We start from the raw sequence: 18,299 nt of genomic DNA on the forward strand, positions 1-18,299 counted from the left end.
GATGGTTTTGGCAGTTTTCTTCAGTTGGTAAAAAATAAACACAATCTATATGTTGTAAAAAAAAAATGATTTAAAGCACTTTTTTTTGTTTCTTCACATTAGAATATAAATCTAATTCTTTATTCAAGGGTGAGCGAGGCAAAATAATTATTTGCAGAAAATTTTCCATTTATGATTTGTGTTCGCAGAAAGCTTTTCATTTTATCTAAGTCTGTTCTGAGGATGGGTCAAGGGGGTTCATGCATGGGTGCAAAACCTTCCGTCTCAGGACGGATTTCCGTCTTGGACAAAATTTCCGAGACGGAGGTCGAGACGGAAAGAAATTTTAAGACTTTCCTTCAGTTTTTACTTAAAAATGAAAAATTGAGTGCTGACAGGATGAAGTGTTTACGCCACAGCAAAGGGTGTCCACATACCAGGTAAAACTTGAACAATCAGGAATTGTGAAGATTTTAATGAAAATGGGAATTTTGGAAAGAAGCGGGGTAAAATTTCAAACTGGTTTGAAACACCAATGGGCAACTGTTCCTGCATTTTTGACATGTTTCTGAGACTTGAGGAATAACTAAGTTCCAATGTGTTTCAATCTAACACTCGCTAGAATGGAAATAGAGGAGGTTGGGGGGGGGGGGGGTGAGTGAAGGAGAAAAATAATGGCAGCACAAGTTTGAGAAACAACGCTGCTCTTGCAAAAATGGTAAATCCGCAAATTAACCCACGATACTGAGGTCTTTAAAACGTTTTTATTTTGGACAAGCTAAGGGGGGGGGGGATGCTACTCAAAGGCTCCAGAATAAAATATCGAAAAACCGAATTGAAAGACATTTTTGAAGCTAAGAGTGGTTCGGGATTTCTCCTCTGCAAACTCTTAAAAATTTATAAGTCCAAAATGTTTAGTCTACCTTTAATGATGTAAAAGTGGGGAGGGGTAGGTTAAAAAAAGAAAATCGAAAATTAGAGTCTTAAAAAAACTAATTTAGGCAATCTTTGGTGAATTTTTCAGAGATGGTTTCTGTGTTCCAACTTGAAAATGTTTTATAGCTAATGTATTAAAAACTGTTTGAGGCTATACTTAAATGACTTAAGAGAAAGGGAATTTGGGGCCCTCTCCTGAAAAGTGTTTGTAATTGAAGTCTTAAAACTTTTAGACTGTCTTTGGCAATATTAAGAGGGGGGAGATTGCTCTCTTTAGCCGAAATTCCGAAACTGGAGTCTTAAAAGCGCAACTTTAGACCATCTTGGGGTTCGGGGTTCCCCTTCCCCGAAAATTATTCAAAGCTGAAGTATTCAGAACTAAGCTTTAGGTAATCATTGGCTGACTTAAGAAGAGGGAATTCGGAAGGCTTTCTCTCTATAAATTTTAGAAATTAAATTCTTAAAACTTTGGTGATAAAAAGGGAGAACCGCAAGTCAAATTTAGTGAACTTAGGGGAAAGAGTTCGGGGGGCTCTCTCCCTCAAAAATTTCTTTATGCTGAAGAATTGAAATGCTGTTTTGGCTGTTTTTGAGTGCGTTAAGAGTTGGGGGAATTCGGGGATCTTTCTCGAAACATTTTTGAAATTGAAGTCTGAACTATGAGTTGTCTTTGGCCATGTGGGGAACAGAAAAATAAATCTTGAACACAAACTTACATTGCCTTAGTAAACACAAGGAGAGGGGGGCATTCCGCTGCCCAGCCCGAAATATTTCCAATTCTGAAGAAATTTTAAAAACTCTGTTTTGGGCTATCTTTGGATGATTTAAGGGGGAAGAGAGTAGGAAGCTTCTTTCAAAAGAGTTCCTAAATTAAATTATTAAGATTTTAAGGCGGTCATAAGTCATGTATATAGGTAAGGGGGGTACTGTTCCTGGAAAAAAAAATTAGAAACTCAAATTAAAAAACGCATTTGTGGTGAACTCAGAGGAAGGGTACGGGAGTTCTCCTCCAAAATTTTTTAGACGCTGAAATATTTAAAACACCACTTTAGGTTATATTTGAGTGCCTTAAGAGGGATGTGATTCAGGGGCCCTCCCTGGGGTGAGAATTCAGTTCCCCTATTGCTTTTTTTAATTAATGAATATTGGAAAGTCTACTTCCTTAAAAATAAAAATATCTACTTCACTGAAGCAATTTTTTTATTGCTAATTTCACCACCTGCTATCTTATAAAATAATTATTTTTCAAATGAAAACTGTATGGGGAATGGTGCCACTTCATTATCATTAGTCGCCCATACCTTTCCTTTTTTTCTGGTTTGTTGGTGCTACCTTGGGTAGACTTTCTGATCAGAACTGATTTATGTTACAAAAGTGAAAATCGTGTGTGCCAAGCGATTTTATTCCTGCAATAAAAATGTTTACGATCGGCAAAAAAACTAATGGCGAGGAGCCCCAAATGCTTTTACTCCTAACGTTATCCAACATTGTCTAAAATTTGAGTTTTTGGAACCGCAATTTCGAAATCTTGTCGAATTAGAGTTCTTGAGCTCCATCCCTTCGATAATGCATTCAAAAAGCGTGTAAACGTTATGAAAGATGAAATACAATTTCGTTTTTAAAGCTTCAATTTCGGGGGGAGCCCAGAGCTCCCCCTCCCCTCTCTTTCTCTAATATTTTTGCAGATCGGCCAATATTGTGATTTTGGGAGTATCAGTTTGAAAAAAAACTGATGTAAGAGAGTCCCTGAACTCCTCCTTTCCCTGAACTTTATCAAAATGGCCTACCATTGTGTTTTGTGGACTTTAATTTAAAAAAAATTCTGGGGGAAGGTTCCCCCAGACACTCCGTTATGTGCGGATTTCAGGTTTTCGGAATTACAATATCAAAATGCTTAAACATTACAATTTAAACTAAGTTCATATTGTTAGAAAAATCAAATTCTTGAAATTCAAATCAAACACAGATTCAAAAATTGGCATAGTTCAAATCTACAACATTTATACACATACATTTCCCTTAAGCTTGCGCACGTGGGGGGAGAGGGATTCCGTCTTGAACATATCACAAAACTTGCACCCATGGGGTCATACCCTCCTCCCTAAAGCTACTAAATATAGCTTAAAAGGCTTTGGAGACATATTTTATAAAATTCCCCATAGCCCCTTATTTGTACCCGAATTTGGTACTTTGACTATGCAATTAATAGAAATATAGTTAAGGACATCACTAAAGTGAAGCGTCAGAAGTCCCCATCGATCCCGGTAGAGCTAAAAATTTTATTAAGGTCAAAGGTCAAAATCTATTTTTCACAAATATCTTTTAAACAGCAATTGTTCGGGTAAAAATAAAGGATACAACGATTGAAAACTAGATAATTTTGCATGAAGGGAGGGGATTCAGTGGATGGGTCAAGGGGCGACATCCCCATCTCCCTAAAGCGATAAAATAAAGCCTAAAACTGCAGTTAAGGGACTCAAAATTTCTGAAACTTTGCCATAACATCCTAATTTTTGTCCAAATATTGCACTTTGACTATGAAATTAACATACAAATAGTTGGAGACATCATTATAAACGAAATTTCAAAAGTTCCAATGAATCCCAGTCAGTGGCGGCGCTAGGCATTGGCGACGTTGGCGACTGCCGACGGCCTCGCACAGATAGGGTCTTGCAAATTCTCAGAAGTAAATTCTCAGAAGTTTCAAATTTCCATGTTTTCAATTGAAGCTCTTATTAAATATAACAGACACAAAAGTAATGAAAATAGTGCATGCAGGGGGAGAAAGCACAGAGCCAGCCTTAGCAAATACAGGGCCCAATTCTGTTGGGGCCTGAATTAAAAATATTCAAAAGCTACAGTTTATTGATCAGCCAACTCTATTCCCCCCCCCCCTCATCCTATTTCTTTTCTTTTTTCTATTGTTTCCTACATTCGTCTAAAAATAAAAAAATATTCAAAATGCTGCTCTTTCGAATTCCCCCCCCCCCATACACACACGCACACACACACACCGAAAGCATTATGGAATACTTGCATCTGAAATTTCAATTCCAGGTCTTTAATTTCACGATATTTCCAGCTTAAAGCCCCCAAATACTCAACAATATCGAAAATCGCTTAAAATTGCGTTTTTGTACCTTGAATTTCAAAAATTACCGAGCCTAATATTACAAAATATGGCCTTATAATCGCACTTTGAAGGATTGAATTTCAGAAAATATTTGGGCAAGCATCCCCTTACCGCCTTTCTTTAATATCATAAGCAATTGGGGTTTTTAAACTACATTAACAAAAAGTTTAAGTGCAATGGCTCCTAAATATAAATTATTGCTGAAATTTTTAGGACCAAAATTTTTCAAGGGAAGCGCTCCCTTCCTTGTCTAAAATTTTGTTTTTGAAACTTCAATTTTGAGAATTTGCAAGGGATTGATTTTGACCTATTTTTTTTATTTTTTTATTTCAAAGAATTGATCTGGGAAAGTCTCTGACCCTAAAGTCAATAAATATGGCCTATAATTGCGTTTTTAAGGCTTCAATTTCTTGAAATTTCCACCGAGACCTCTGTACCTCTTTTCCCCTAACATCAGCAAAGAAAGCTTAAAACGGCATTTTTAAACTACAAATTTCAAAAATTTTTCCGGGGGAGGGGGCGGGGGAACCCACGGACCCCCCCCTTTTCTATCAGGTCATTTTTTCCCCTTCAATGTGCCACCCCCTCCCCCCACCACAAAAAAAACTTCTTTTTGATTGCGCTATTGGTCATGAAATGTTTTTGCCATAGCAATTAAGTGAATTAGGAACTCAAGTACCAATAGTTAGTACAAGAATTAATTCCATTAATTCAATTATTTGTCTGCGAATATTTTATGATTAAAATGGCCTCGCAAAACTGTGCATTGCCGACGTTCTTTTTTGCTCTCGCACCGCCACTGATCCCAGTGGAGCTAACGTTTTATCCAAGGTCAAAGCTCAGAAAATCAATTTTTCACAAATATCTCTTAATGGAAAGTCTGAAAAATAGAGGATACAAAGTTTGGAAACTGTGCAGTTATGTACAAACATGCGGAGATTTAGAGGCTGTGCCTTGGTGGTCTTATCCCCCCCCCCCCTGTACAATAACGTATTGCCTAAAACTTCATTTTGATGACCTATTTCCTTGACGTTAAACCTCCCATTTGTGCCTGAAAATTACTTTGATCGCTTTCTGATAACCAGCAAGTACTTCCAAAACCAGAAGCTGGATCTGTTCTTGGTATTAAAAAGGTCCAATAATTCCCTCCCTCCCCTCTATAAATTATAACATTCATGAGGTATCGCAGTTTTTGAAACTTGGAATAAGTACTGAGACGAGCTCCTTTTCTTTCTTTTGAGTGACCTTGAGAAACTACACTTGACCGCTATGCCTATTCCCTCTTATGATTCACACTCCCCCTTCAACTGAAAAGATCAAATTACATTTCGGGGCAAGTGGACGCACGTTTATTTTTACTATTTTTGATATGAATACATACTCTTCTTGACTAATAATAAAGCTCAAAGTCTCTCTGTCAGGATGTCTAGAGGTCTCTGACGCGCATATCGCCTAGACCATTCGGCCGATTTTCATGAAATTTGGCACAAAGTTGGTTCGTAGCATGGGAGTGTGCACCTCGAAGCGATTTTTCGAAACTTTGATTTTGTTTTTTTTCTATTCCAATTTTAAGAACATTTTCCGGAACAAAATTGTCATAAGATGGACGAATAAATTACAATGTTATCACAATGTGGAACCGTAACATGGGCAAGCTATTTTTAGTTTTCTGTGATTGTTTACGATTTTTTTTAAATTTTAAATTTGTTTCTTTTGACCTTTGACCTTCCATAAAATGTTTAGATCAAATGGGACCAATTTAAATTTTTTATATATCATTTATAATGATGTATTTTAGGTCTCTGCCTATTTTTAGCATCGTCCAAATTTTTCTGATTAAAAAAAAAATTAATAATTTGGACCTTTGACCTTGAATAAAATTTTTGGCTCCGCCGGGATTGATGAGGACTTTTGACATTTCACTTAGAATGATGTTCTTAAGGTCTGTTCCAATTTTCAGTTCTATGCGAATTTTTCCAAACTAGAATGTTCTTTTTTTAACGATATCTTATTGTTGTAACTGCAAAACATTGATAGGTAGCAGAGAAACATCAAGCAAAAGACATTGAAAAGAAAAGTTGAGTTAGAAAAGATGAGTTAGCAGAAACGTTTTTGTTCCAATTGAACCAGTGCTTCAAAAACCAAAAAAGGCGCAGACTGACAAATCTTTTATTTTGTTGTTTATTAATTGATTAAATTTACTTTTGACCTTTTTATAGCATTATTTTTTACAATTAACTAAACCTTTCTTTCTTTCTTTTTTTTTTTTAAACATTTATTGGAAAGTTAAAAAATATATCAATTCATATTTTGCTATTTGACACTGAAGTTATATTTCCGTTTTTAGTATTGTTAGTTATGTGTTGTTTCTTTTCAGGAAAGAGAAACTGCAAAGCCGAAAAAGAAAAAAAACAGGTATTTTATTATTAAAACCATTTCATTTTAAGCAGGGGTCTGGCCAGAGGATATTTGGGTCCGTTAACGGACCCTCCACAAAAATCCGATCAACCAAAACGGACCTTTCACAAAATCCCGATCAAACAAAACGAACCTTTCACAAAATCCGGATCAAACAAAACGGACCCTTCACAAAATTCTGATAAACAAGATCGGATCTTTCACAAATTGTTTATTGAAAGAGCAAATCTGAAAGCAAAATAACGCATATTTCTGTGTATAAATCGATAATTTTTGGAATCTTTTTTTAAATCAAATTAGAGGGATCAGCTTATACAAAATCGGCTAATTTTGAAAAAAAAAAAAAAAAAATCGGCACTCTTGCGATGCTCCTGCAAGCGATAAATAATTGCTACTGCCAAATAAATATAATGGTTGTTTGTTTTATCACAGCTAATTAGCAGCGTGTTGTTGTAAACTTTTCTGAAAAGGCATTGGTAAGCACTTTTCTCCCCGCTCATGATTTAATAAACAATAATAATATAGTATATCTGCGAAATAAACTTAGAATTGCAAAGGGATAGGGGAAAGGGGGGGATATGGGTGGGGAAAAAAATATGATCGCTTCAGATAGGGGTACCAACTTCAAAATTATCACCACTTAGAGTCTGGCGTTGAACCTTTATAATGACTTGATTAGAAAATATTCTCTTCATTTTACCAGCTTGTCAAAATTAGCGTTTTTACGGGTGCGGTGCGATGTTTAATTGTTATTTTGGGAAAAAATTATATGGGTTTTGATTTTTCGATGTAACAAGGATGATTAACTTTAAATTAACTCTTTTAATTACCGTTTTTTTTTCTTTAGATGTCACATTTAGAAAAATGCAATCTTTTAACATCCGATATGAGAATCATTTTGTTCTTTTTTCAAGCTAACTTCGCTTTATTAGGATGCAAATAAATGGAAAGTCTTTATTTCTGTTAGAACTCTCTTTTCAAGTATTTAATGCAAAATTCCATTTTCTGTTATGAGTCAAAAATTTAAATGCTGAACAGATGATTTATTTTATTTTATTTTTTTGCGTCAACTGTGTCCACAGATATTAATGAAATGTTTATCATAGGACTAACTCTAAAATGCAATTTTAAAATAATTTTATCAAAAATATTTCTTTTACAAGCCGTTTTTATACTTTTGATGCCTTGACTTTGAGAATTGCAATCTCTTTGCATCCACTATGGGAATCCGATTTTTCGAATTTTTGATGATTATTACGCTTTGTTAAGAGGTAAACAATTGAAATATCTTTTTATTTTTGTTAAAATCACGGAATTTATAAGTTTTAAACAAAATTCTGTGCTTTTTAAGAGCGTCTTGGGTCAAAAAGTTAAATGCTGAACCCCCCCCCTATTCTGAATTTTATTTTATTTATTTATTTTTTGTTACAATTATTTTAAATACTGCACAGAAATATTTCTAGTATAATTTAACATAATGCAGAATGGTAGATAAATATTGATATTGAGAGAGCCCCCGCAAAATATCAGAAAAACACCCCAGAATGATTTTCTCGACATGGAAGAGGAAAACACTCAACTTTAAGTTTAATTGATGCAGTTTGTGCCATCTCTAAATTCTAAAATTTCGTTAAAAAAAAATTGCGAAATTATTTGATTTTTCACAAAATTAATTCATTTTTCACAAAATTATTTGATTTTTCACAAAAAACGGACCCTGCGAAAAATCCTGGACAGACCCCTGTTTTAAGTTAAAATATTGAGTTTTTTTATTAATATATATATATTTTAATTGTATGAAGCTATATTTTCTTTTATTCAGTTTTAGCTGCTTTTATCAAAAACAATTCATCATTAATTTTATTGAATTAATTCTGTAATGCAGTTGGAGCTTCATTATTTTGAAGATCATTTGAGGCTCATTCTTGTGAAAATGGTATAAATTGTACCTGAGACTTAAATTTTTTAAAATCAGTTTCAATATGTACCTCCAATAAATCATTTTTTAAATTGATTCTCCAGTGGCCTGAAATCCGCACAACCACTTCTCCCAACTTGTGCGGATTTTTGGTCATCCACTGTATTTTAATTTCTTCGTAATTAAGTCCCGTATTTTCTTTTCAAACCATATATTGGACGGATAGAAATCTAAATATCGTTATTGCGGTAGTAGATATGTATTGATATATGACGGCATATCTGTATGCCGTCCCAGCCCTAATAATAACTCATTTTAAAGGTACTTAAATTTAATATATACTTGAATAATTTTCAAGAAAAATTTAAAATTTCAAATTGTATCCTTTAAATTTTTTGAAAGAAATATGATTTTAAACGTATTTTAATGAATACATCAAAAAAATTTTAGAGTGAGACTATAAACGACTTGTTAGCTGTGGCAAAAAATGTGAGAAAATATTTGCTAAGTTTTCCTTTAAATGCTATAACTCATGTTTTATGAAAGTTATGAGTTCAGCTCAAGGAGATCATGGAAAGTCATGATTTTCTGGGAAAAAATGCCCAGAAATCATGGAAACTGACAACTGGTTATGGATTTTGGTTTCAAGACATACATTTTTATTGAATTCTGCAGATTAAGTGCAAAATTTACGCCTCTTAGCTGTTTCTTACGTTTTTATGCTTTAGTCCTGATTTTTCACACACATCGAAATCCGATTGCATCCGCTTCCCTAATAGCCCCCTCCCTAATACGCACCCTAGTAATGTATACAGGGTTCGTACGGGTCATGGAAATCCTGGAAAGTCATGGAAAAAAAATAACAGAATTTCAGACCTGGAAAAGTCATGGAAAATTGAAATTTCCATTGAAAGTCATGGAAATTTATTTCAAGTCATGGAAAAATGTTCTGGACTAAGAGTAAGGAACAGTAGCTAAAGAAGCATTAGAAATCTTGAGTAATTTAACAGTATAGCACATAAAAGCTATTAAAAGTGGAAAATTGCACGATCACAAAATCAAATCTGAATTTTGAAATCTCATTGCATCCACTTCTGTCGCAGCCGCTTGCCATTTTTTGCGATGTGATTTTACTGCCTGGACATCACTTATTTTGAATTGTCTGTTATTTTCAACACTTCTTACGTTTCATACTCTGTAGTAGCAAAATTTCATGTTCTTATTTTTGCCACGCCCACTCAAAAAAAAAAGCAATTCAATTGCATGCGAGTTTGATTCCACCATTCGTAAGGACTTTATTGTTAAATTAATCAGAGTTTATCTTGATTTGTTGAATGTTTTAGAAAATCAAGATCTTATTCAGGCCATAGAATACAGAAAAAGAGGAATTCTAATGCTCTAAAACAGTAGTGCCCAACATACGGCACACAAAACTAATCCATGCGACCCACTGCTACTTTCAATGTCAGGAATTAAACGTGTTCTGGAATTTCTGAACCTATTAATTTATATGCATTTGAAAATATGCAAATTCGTAAACAAAACAAATATACTTTTGAATCAGAAGATTGATTCATAACTGAATGATTTTTTCAAAAAAGATCTGGTTTAGAAACATAAAGAACTAAATTATGTGGCTTTACTTTAAAGAACCAAAATACTGTCAAGTTACATGGAGGATTAAAGGCACTGTTGACACCAAAAAGTAACTTTTGTAGCAAATTTATTGAAACTTAGTGATGACTCATTCAACCTTTGTCCAATTCAATATCATTCTGCCTGCTTTTTTTTTAAAATATCAGACATTTAAGCATCATCATATTCGCTTCACTGCATTTTTACTTTACTTAAATTAAAATGATGAAGAGAAATAAGAATAGTTTAGTTTTTTAAGTGTGCACTTATATTTTTTTCATTACAAATAAGTGCTTCAGTGAGGCTGTGGCATTCATATAGACGTTTTGTTAATGTTCATTTCCAAATATTACCAAGTTTGAGATTGAATAGTGCTATTCTCTTCGTGTATCGAGGTCATGAAAATTTTCATTGAAGTCATGAAAAAGTCTTGGAAAAGTCATGGAATTTTCTTATCCAAATAGAGTATGAACCCTGTGTATAGGATTTTCCTTTAGTTTAAGAACTGGAGTCTTGAAAGAAACTGCAAGTTCTGGCACCAGACTACGTGTACCAAGTTCCTCCACTAGCTTTGACCTTTTCCTCACACTCCAGTTATCTGTATACATCTTGCAGTAATCTTCCCAAAAATCATCCTCTGCACAGAAAAATTGATCTTATAAAATGTGTGCAAATAAATGATTTTTTTTTCTGAGCAATTCCATAAGTAAAATTAATTACCTAGCAAGCAAATTAGAGCAAATTTTATTATAATTTTCAATTACAATACAAAAACATCCACATCGAAAAAGCATCGAACCCAAAGCATTGATGTTTTAGTGAAAACATAGATGTTTCCAAAATATCGACATCGATGTTGCACTCCGAGTAAGAAGTCATGTGCTTAGGGCATGATCTTCCTTGCCATCCAGTACAGTTGGCAGGGCCTCCACTACCAGCAATGAGTTCTGGTACCAATTTTAATTCCGAGTCTACATGATTCCCCCTCCCATTGCATAGTTTTATACTGTTGCTTCCTTTCCTCTCAGTCGCACACCTACTAACTTCAAAATGAAGAGTTTAAAATTGCATTCATATGTGATGTTGCATTGTTTAGATGCTTACAGCTAAATTTTTAAATTTTAATGTAAATTTAAAAACTAATTTGAAATTTCCATAAAAGTATATTTTCAATAACAGATTTTTTATGCAGCAAAAATTGGACAATTTGTCGTGTCTGAGATATAAGTAAGGTAACATGCTGTACTAAAATTTTCAGTAAGGCAAAGTCGGATGGACCAAGAAACAGACCCAAGAATATGATACACATATAATCTTTTCGAACATTAGTTTTCAATTTATATTCAAATTATTTTGCATACATTTCCATTACTTTAACATCCAATGAATACAGGTGTACCTGTCTGAGTTACAAAATGGGCATTTAGTATCTTTTATGGTCTGTAATTGCTAACTAGCGTATTGTCACCCTACGAATTTTCTTTGTTGCGAACTTGTATGTTGTCTTGAGTTAAAATTCTTTTCGTGCTGCGAGCTGATGCTCAATGCCACAAATGGTAAGAGAATTTTGTCTGTCTTGCTGATCTGGTTTATGTTTTAATTTGATTTCCTAATTTACTTAACCCCCTTTCAGCTTGGGCGACAGTCAAGAGGAGAAAGTAGAATATGCATGCATTTATATCACTAACAATAGTACCAAAACTAAAAATTAGTCCTGTTCGAAATTTATATTCAGAGTGTATGAGTTCAGTACTTTGATGTATTGCTTCTTCGACCTATGCTCATTCATCAAAAAATGTCTTTTTTTTTTTTGAATTTCAAAATTGGATCCCTAAGTCCTTTACTTCAGAAACCAATTTTGCTTCTTGAAAATTGCAGGCCAACCATCCCTTAACTTTTGAAGGTCTTTATGGGTAGCAGTTAGAAAATAAAGTTCCACATCCAGTGAAATTGCATGTGTTTGAGTATTACGTTATGTTCGTCAATACATAAAAGCACTTTTATCCGAAAGTCTGACATAAGCATGCTCTCAAAAAATGAAATATTTTTTAAGTGCTTGTGCTTCACTGAGTGCTTTCTCGGTTAATTATAAAGCAAGAACCCCAGCGCATGATAATGCCATGAGAGAAATTGGGATCTTTTCTAAAAGAATGGACCATCTCAAAGGACTGGCTGTAAAGAGTATTAATAACGATTGTTAATGAGTCAAATAATGTGATTATTTGAGGACACATCTTTGCAGCATTTAGTCCAATTAAATTTAATGAATATGCCCTACAATGTGAAAATAGAACAAGTGGATTTTCTTCTAAGATTCGACTTTTGTCCACTTTCAGAGCGCCCTTTATGTTTGACTCATTGTCCTCTGCAATCTTCTAATGGAATTGTATGTCTTTTAAGGCAAATTCATCAATTCTTGAGTAATATCAAATCCTGTTTTTTCTGAGAAATTCAGAAACTCAATAAATCTCTCCTGAAACAACCTTTTTCCCCCGATGAAATGATTAACGGAGAAAAAAAAGTTTCATGACCTTACCCCCCCCCCCAACTCCGAGCATGGTACTATATCTCCGGTATCCACTCGCTAACATAAGCCCTGAAAATTGGTAAACATTTCATCTATAGTGTTCTGTCAAGTTGGAAGTTTAGAAGCTGCTATTTTCATGGCAACTAAATTACAGAGTATTGATTATTAGTCAATATTCCTATTCTGATGAGATGTTTGGCTAAACAGTCGAGTTATGTATTTAAACTGACATTTGTCACAGCCTCTTTATGGGGCTCACAACTGTACTCTTTCGAATCATCGTTAATTTTATTTCAAAATTTTTCTTTTGATTAAATTTAATGATTTGTGTTATATCTCCCGTAAGGGTTTCAATTCAGATTTTAATTTTTGTCATTTTGTTGAACCTTGTACCTAATTGTTCACATATTCAATGTTATAAATTTCCTTATATTTTAGAGAATTTCTCAGGTGAAGCTGCAGATGCCGATGTTGAATTTTTATGCATCGTGCCAAGATCCGAGAAACCTCCCACAGAAATAGGTAAATTCTTTTAATTTCATCTTCATTATAATTTTTTTGTCATATATATACTTAAAATAAATTCTTCTAAGTCTAAAAACGCCAATTTCAAAAAGTTTGATTTTTTTTTTAATTTGCTGTTGGTTGGTATTCCCTCAAAAGGAGACTGTTCACTTTTACATTTAACAGATTTTAGGGGCATTTGAAAAACTGAAAGTTTTTCATGAGCTGTGTGTGTAAAGGTAGACCTGGAAATACAGATTTTTTTTTTTTTTTTTCGTAGCGAGTGGCCACTAGTACTCTTATTTTTGTTATACAGTCCCATTCTCATTTTAAGTTGCCCCTTCGTTTGGGACTCTATTTTTAAAGAAAACAAGAATGCAGCCTTTAGCCAATTTGCCGGCCAAAGTCACTGAACTTTTCAGCTTTAAGTCCAAAGGATTCTATTGGTCAGGGGTATCCCCCCCTGCAGAGCAAGGGTGCCCCCCTAAATAACGAGATGCCCCCCAAAAGAAAGAACCTCTCAAAGATGAGAAAAATGCCCCTCAAAACAACCTCCCCTAAAAATTTTAATGGCGCTTTCTGTGCCATGATCCTCCTTTAGGTGGGCACTCCTGTTTCAGAAATGAAAATCTTCCTAGGATTCCGTGATTTTTCACTTTTTGTATGTTTTTTATTTCCCAGCCGCTCAGATTTTCAAGCGATCGATTGCGATCGCATTCTTCCCGTTAGGATTTTTGTTGACTCACGTGTTCTTTCTGAGGTAGAAAGAAGAAAGAAACTTCATTTCATGGGTGAGGAAAGTAAAAGGCTCGAGAATGACGTAGAAAGCGTCAGTGTTTATGCATTTCAAATCCAATTGCATCTGCTTCCATAACACTTGCTCATTTTTGTCTGCCATGCCATCCTATCACTTAAACCTTTTTACCTTTTTGTAGACTATTATTTTCAACCCTTCTTGTATGTATTTAATTTTTGCTGAAGACTTGTACACTCATTGTTTTGCATGCCCATTTCACAGCCACTTTCTAGTGATCGCCCAAATACCCCCTCTCCTCCCTTCTGCCCCGACCTTCCCATGGGGATTCTTGCTGAGGCACACGTTTTTTCTTGAGTAGAAAAAGTAAGGAACTTTTTGCTGTTGGTTAAGAGGGTGAAATAGGAGTGGAGGGGGAAATGCTGGAGAGTGACGGTGGGTGCACTCGTTAGATGTAGCTTTTGAAATCCGATTGCATCCACTTCTGTAACACTCTCTCATTTTTATCTGCTATGCCATTCTACTGCTTAGACATTAATACCTTTTTGTAGACTAATATTTTCAATTCTTCTTACACTTTATTTATTTATTTTTATGAAGACTGCTACGCCCATTCAAAAATGTCTATCCTATTCCATCCGAGTTAATTTAGGCCAACATCATTCTTCAAATCTAGTTTTCAGGCTAACCAAAGATATAGCTCTTGACAGAGTTGCCATGTGCCCTTAAAAGTCCCTATACAGGCCCTATTTTCAAGTCTTGTTTTTTGAGGACCCTTTTAAGGCCATATTTTGTAGTTAAAAGCCCTAAAAATTAATTAAAGGCACTATTTTTTTAGGATTTGTGTCATTCTGTGTCAAATCAACGAAAAACAATTTCTCAACTGAGTCATTCCATGTCAAGTGACCTAGTTGTCCCACTCGACCATCTCCAATTTCTATGAAATTTTATAGAGGTGTAGAGATGTCTTTAAAACTAACCCATGCAAATTTTCAGCTTCCTAGATCCAAATCCTTAGGATCTAGGATCTACAAAAAATGTGATCCAAAATGGCGGATCAGCTTTTTGTGCCAAGTTACCAACTTTAGACTGAGTTTACAGAAAGTTTTATCACGCTTTAAGCCTGAAATTTCAGGCGCTTAAAGTGCGTTTGGCCATTAATATATTCAAGTATTTTTGTGAATTTCAGCTGGATAGGTTTTGTGTAGCATGCGCCTAAACTTGTGAAAAATCACAACATGGGTAATTTTTTCCTGGATTTTAGATTGTCATAAATCTGAACAAAAGTTATTCAAAAGTTCGTGCTTTGTGATTTGATTGTAAAAATACTTGTTTTTAATGGGTTATAGTTGCAGAACTTAAATATCTATTTTCTAAAAGATATTGACATACAAAGTGGCTATCAAAACCGTTCAAGTGAAAAATAACCTATTTTCAAAGCTCTATATTTCAAGTTTGACGCCTCATATCTTCTTTTCGTTAAAACCATTAGAAAGAACAGATTTTTTTCTTTCAAAATAAGTTTTTTCTTTGATGGTGTTCTTTTGTTTAAGGATTAAAAAATGAGCTCGAAATTCTGTCTGTCATAACGAATTTCCAGCTTTAAGAGCAGGTTGCGGAAAATTTTATCACACTGGACGCTGGAAATTTTAGGGGCTTAAAGTATTTTGGTTGTCAATAGATTCTAGTATTTTTATGAACTTGAGATCATTAACTTTAGTGTAGTAGGCATGCCGAAAATTTTGATTGAGCTATCAGATTAAATTCCCAACAAAAGCTACTAGTTCATCCCCTAAATACCATAAGTGATTTATGAGTTTTCCAATCTTTGCTTCTGCTGCATGTTTGTCATCATTTTGTATACTGCTACTGTTTTAGACACATTATATTATTTAAAGGAATCTGGATCGGGTTGCTGCGAAAAACCATATCTTCATACAACGTTTAACTGTAAAACAGCATTTACGGGCTTTCTCTTCATGTAAGGTCAATTTAAATTGTTTCCATAAATTTTTAAACAATGAATTCCTTTTGCCACCCATCTGGATCAGGTATAAGCTCCAGGTTGACGAAAACATATCCCATTAGAAGAGACTTCACCAGGAAATACTATTACAAGTTATGAGAATTCTCTGTAATGTGTCTCAATTCCGCTTTTTACAAATAATAATAAAACATTAATTTCATCTTTTAGAATTTGATTGGTATGTGTACTTGATTGAAATGTTCTGAATGATTGAGATCTTTCTACAAAAAATTTTTGAAGCGCTTAAATAATGCAGGATTCGTACACGTTCTTACAAGTGGGGGGACCGGGAATAGTTGGGGAACTTTTTAAACTTTATTCTGTTAAAGGTTGTAAATGAAGTAGAAAATTTGTCCATTATTTCTTGGATAATCTGTATGGTATCAGCAGTAAAGTCGTATTTTTATTTTGACAGTACTATGTCTTGTCCATTTTTTACATAATATTTTGTGAACCTTCGCAGAGTTCGCACACTTGCCCTGTCACGGGGTAAGTTGGCGAGCCATATGGGGTAAGTTAGCGAATTGAGAAAAGTTCGTAATAGACACAGACTATTTCACATAAAGCCTCAATGATGCTTTAAATAAGTAAGTAAAACTTATTGATGAATGAAAAAAAGGGAAATTAAAATTAGATATGTTTCACCTCATAAGAGATTTAACTGATTTTAGAAGTAAATGCTTGAAAAATTCAAACATTATTTGAAATGAACTATTTTATTTGCCTCTGTTGTTCTTTTTTATATTTCTTTTGGATTTATATTCTTTTTTTCTTGGATTCAGAGATTTCTTGTATGTTTTGGGGACTTTTTGCGATGATTTGCATTTTTCTGCTAAGATTATTTCTTCCTGAAGAGTCTTTTTGGCTAGAGTATTAAAGTGTACTGCTGTGTAGACCTCTTTCGTTTCCATCTTTTTTTGATCTGATCCTCTCCAGCATTAGGATAAGGTCGTATATGATCTGGAGTAATGCTCAGAGACATGTGGGTTTAGCTGAGACATAGCACTATCTTCAGTAAGAAACTCAAAATCTAGGTTATTGGATGAAGTAGCAGCTGAATCTGCTCTAGGACAGGTACATCCAGTTTTATTACATTCTTAAAACATGGTTGCTGCAGGGACAAACAGATTTACTCATAGATCCAGGAGATAAGGCGTCTGACCGATAAGTGATATAACTTTGCATGAAGTCACAGTCCTGAAAAATGTTTGAATTGCAGGGAAACACACCAGTTCTTTTGAAACCATTCACTATATTTATGAGGTTTGCTTTTGTGGAAAAGCAACTGTTACCACCGTTGGCATGTCGTAAATCGTTATTGGCTTTCCTGGATTATTCACCATCCAAGAATCACTGGCGGGGCGGAGCTAACAGTTTTTCAGTGGACCATGTAGACTCTTATCAAGGACAGCAACTTAGGCTACAATGTGGTGGGAAAAATAATAATATTATTTTTTTTAGTAGTGTAATAGTTTCCTTACAAAAATCAAGACCTTCTATTGACGTGCGAGTCGTAAATGTCTAGTAATTCAATCAGAGGTTTTTCTTTAAACATCTAGTGTTTTTAACAAAATCAGTTAAGAAATCTGGAAGCATTTTGGCTATCATCTACCCACTAGGGAATGCACCATACATGCAGCATTACATCTGGTGCGTTTTTCCCGTTGTTGTTTTTCTCTAGTATTTTCTCATTTTCGGAAAGAAGTGCACCTATGTCGATAGTTGTATAAGCATGTCTATAACAAATGATAAGCTGAAAAATAGTGTAACTAATGCAATTATTACATTAAATTGCATTAGTTACACTATTGACAATTTACAGAATTTAAATTTCAATTGTTTAATGTTTTGACTCTAAAAACTCAACTTGGGACAAGTATGTCAATTTGCACACTTTCCCCGAAAAAAATTCGCCTACTAACCCTAACTCGCCGTATTGAAATCAAGTTACTCTTGTTGGCATAATTAAAGTTAAGTTTAAAAATACAAAGTTTAAGAGATTTAAACTAAGCCAACTTTAACTGGCCGTGTAATGTCAAGTTGGAGACGAGCAAAAAAAATGTTTCAGAAAAATACATTTATTAAATATGACTAGAACTGTAATACAATATCCCCATCAAGAACACCCCCCAAAATATCACAACAAAAGTGGTTCCAATAAGTAAAAGAAAAATGTCACCAATCTGTCGATGAAGTCAGTGGCCAGTCCGGAGGATTCACATCCAGGAGCACAAAAAAGTCTTCCGGTTCACACTTCAGGAACGCCCTTAGCAGGTAGGCAACGTTAGACAGTTCGAAGATTCGGCGAACATATCAGGTAGAATTTTCGGAACTCACTTCCCCGGCAATATCAATTGGCCGGACACAACACAAGTGTTTCTTCACCTGAACTCATTCTAATTCCAGGACTTTGAAAATTCCACTACTTGAAAAGCAAGGTGAATATTCATCACCAGTTACACACCACTA

General features: G+C 34.5%; 1 protein-coding gene across 2 annotated transcripts in view; it reads left to right on the forward strand.

Moving 5' to 3' along the window:
• Positions 1 to 18,299, forward strand: part of LOC129231527 (glutamic acid-rich protein-like) — a 276,821-nt gene that overhangs the window by 82,095 nt on the left and 176,427 nt on the right. For both annotated transcript variants that reach the window (XM_054865866.1, XM_054865867.1), the window contains exons 8-9: positions 6,426 to 6,463; positions 12,985 to 13,068. In XM_054865866.1, the coding sequence (XP_054721841.1) occupies positions 6,426 to 6,463; positions 12,985 to 13,068 (122 nt within the window). The remainder of the gene's footprint in view (positions 1 to 6,425; positions 6,464 to 12,984; positions 13,069 to 18,299) is intronic.

The sequence above is a fragment of the Uloborus diversus genome, chromosome 10 (assembly GCF_026930045.1).
Source record: "Uloborus diversus isolate 005 chromosome 10, Udiv.v.3.1, whole genome shotgun sequence".
In the NCBI taxonomy this organism is placed as follows: Eukaryota; Metazoa; Arthropoda; class Arachnida; order Araneae; family Uloboridae; genus Uloborus; species Uloborus diversus.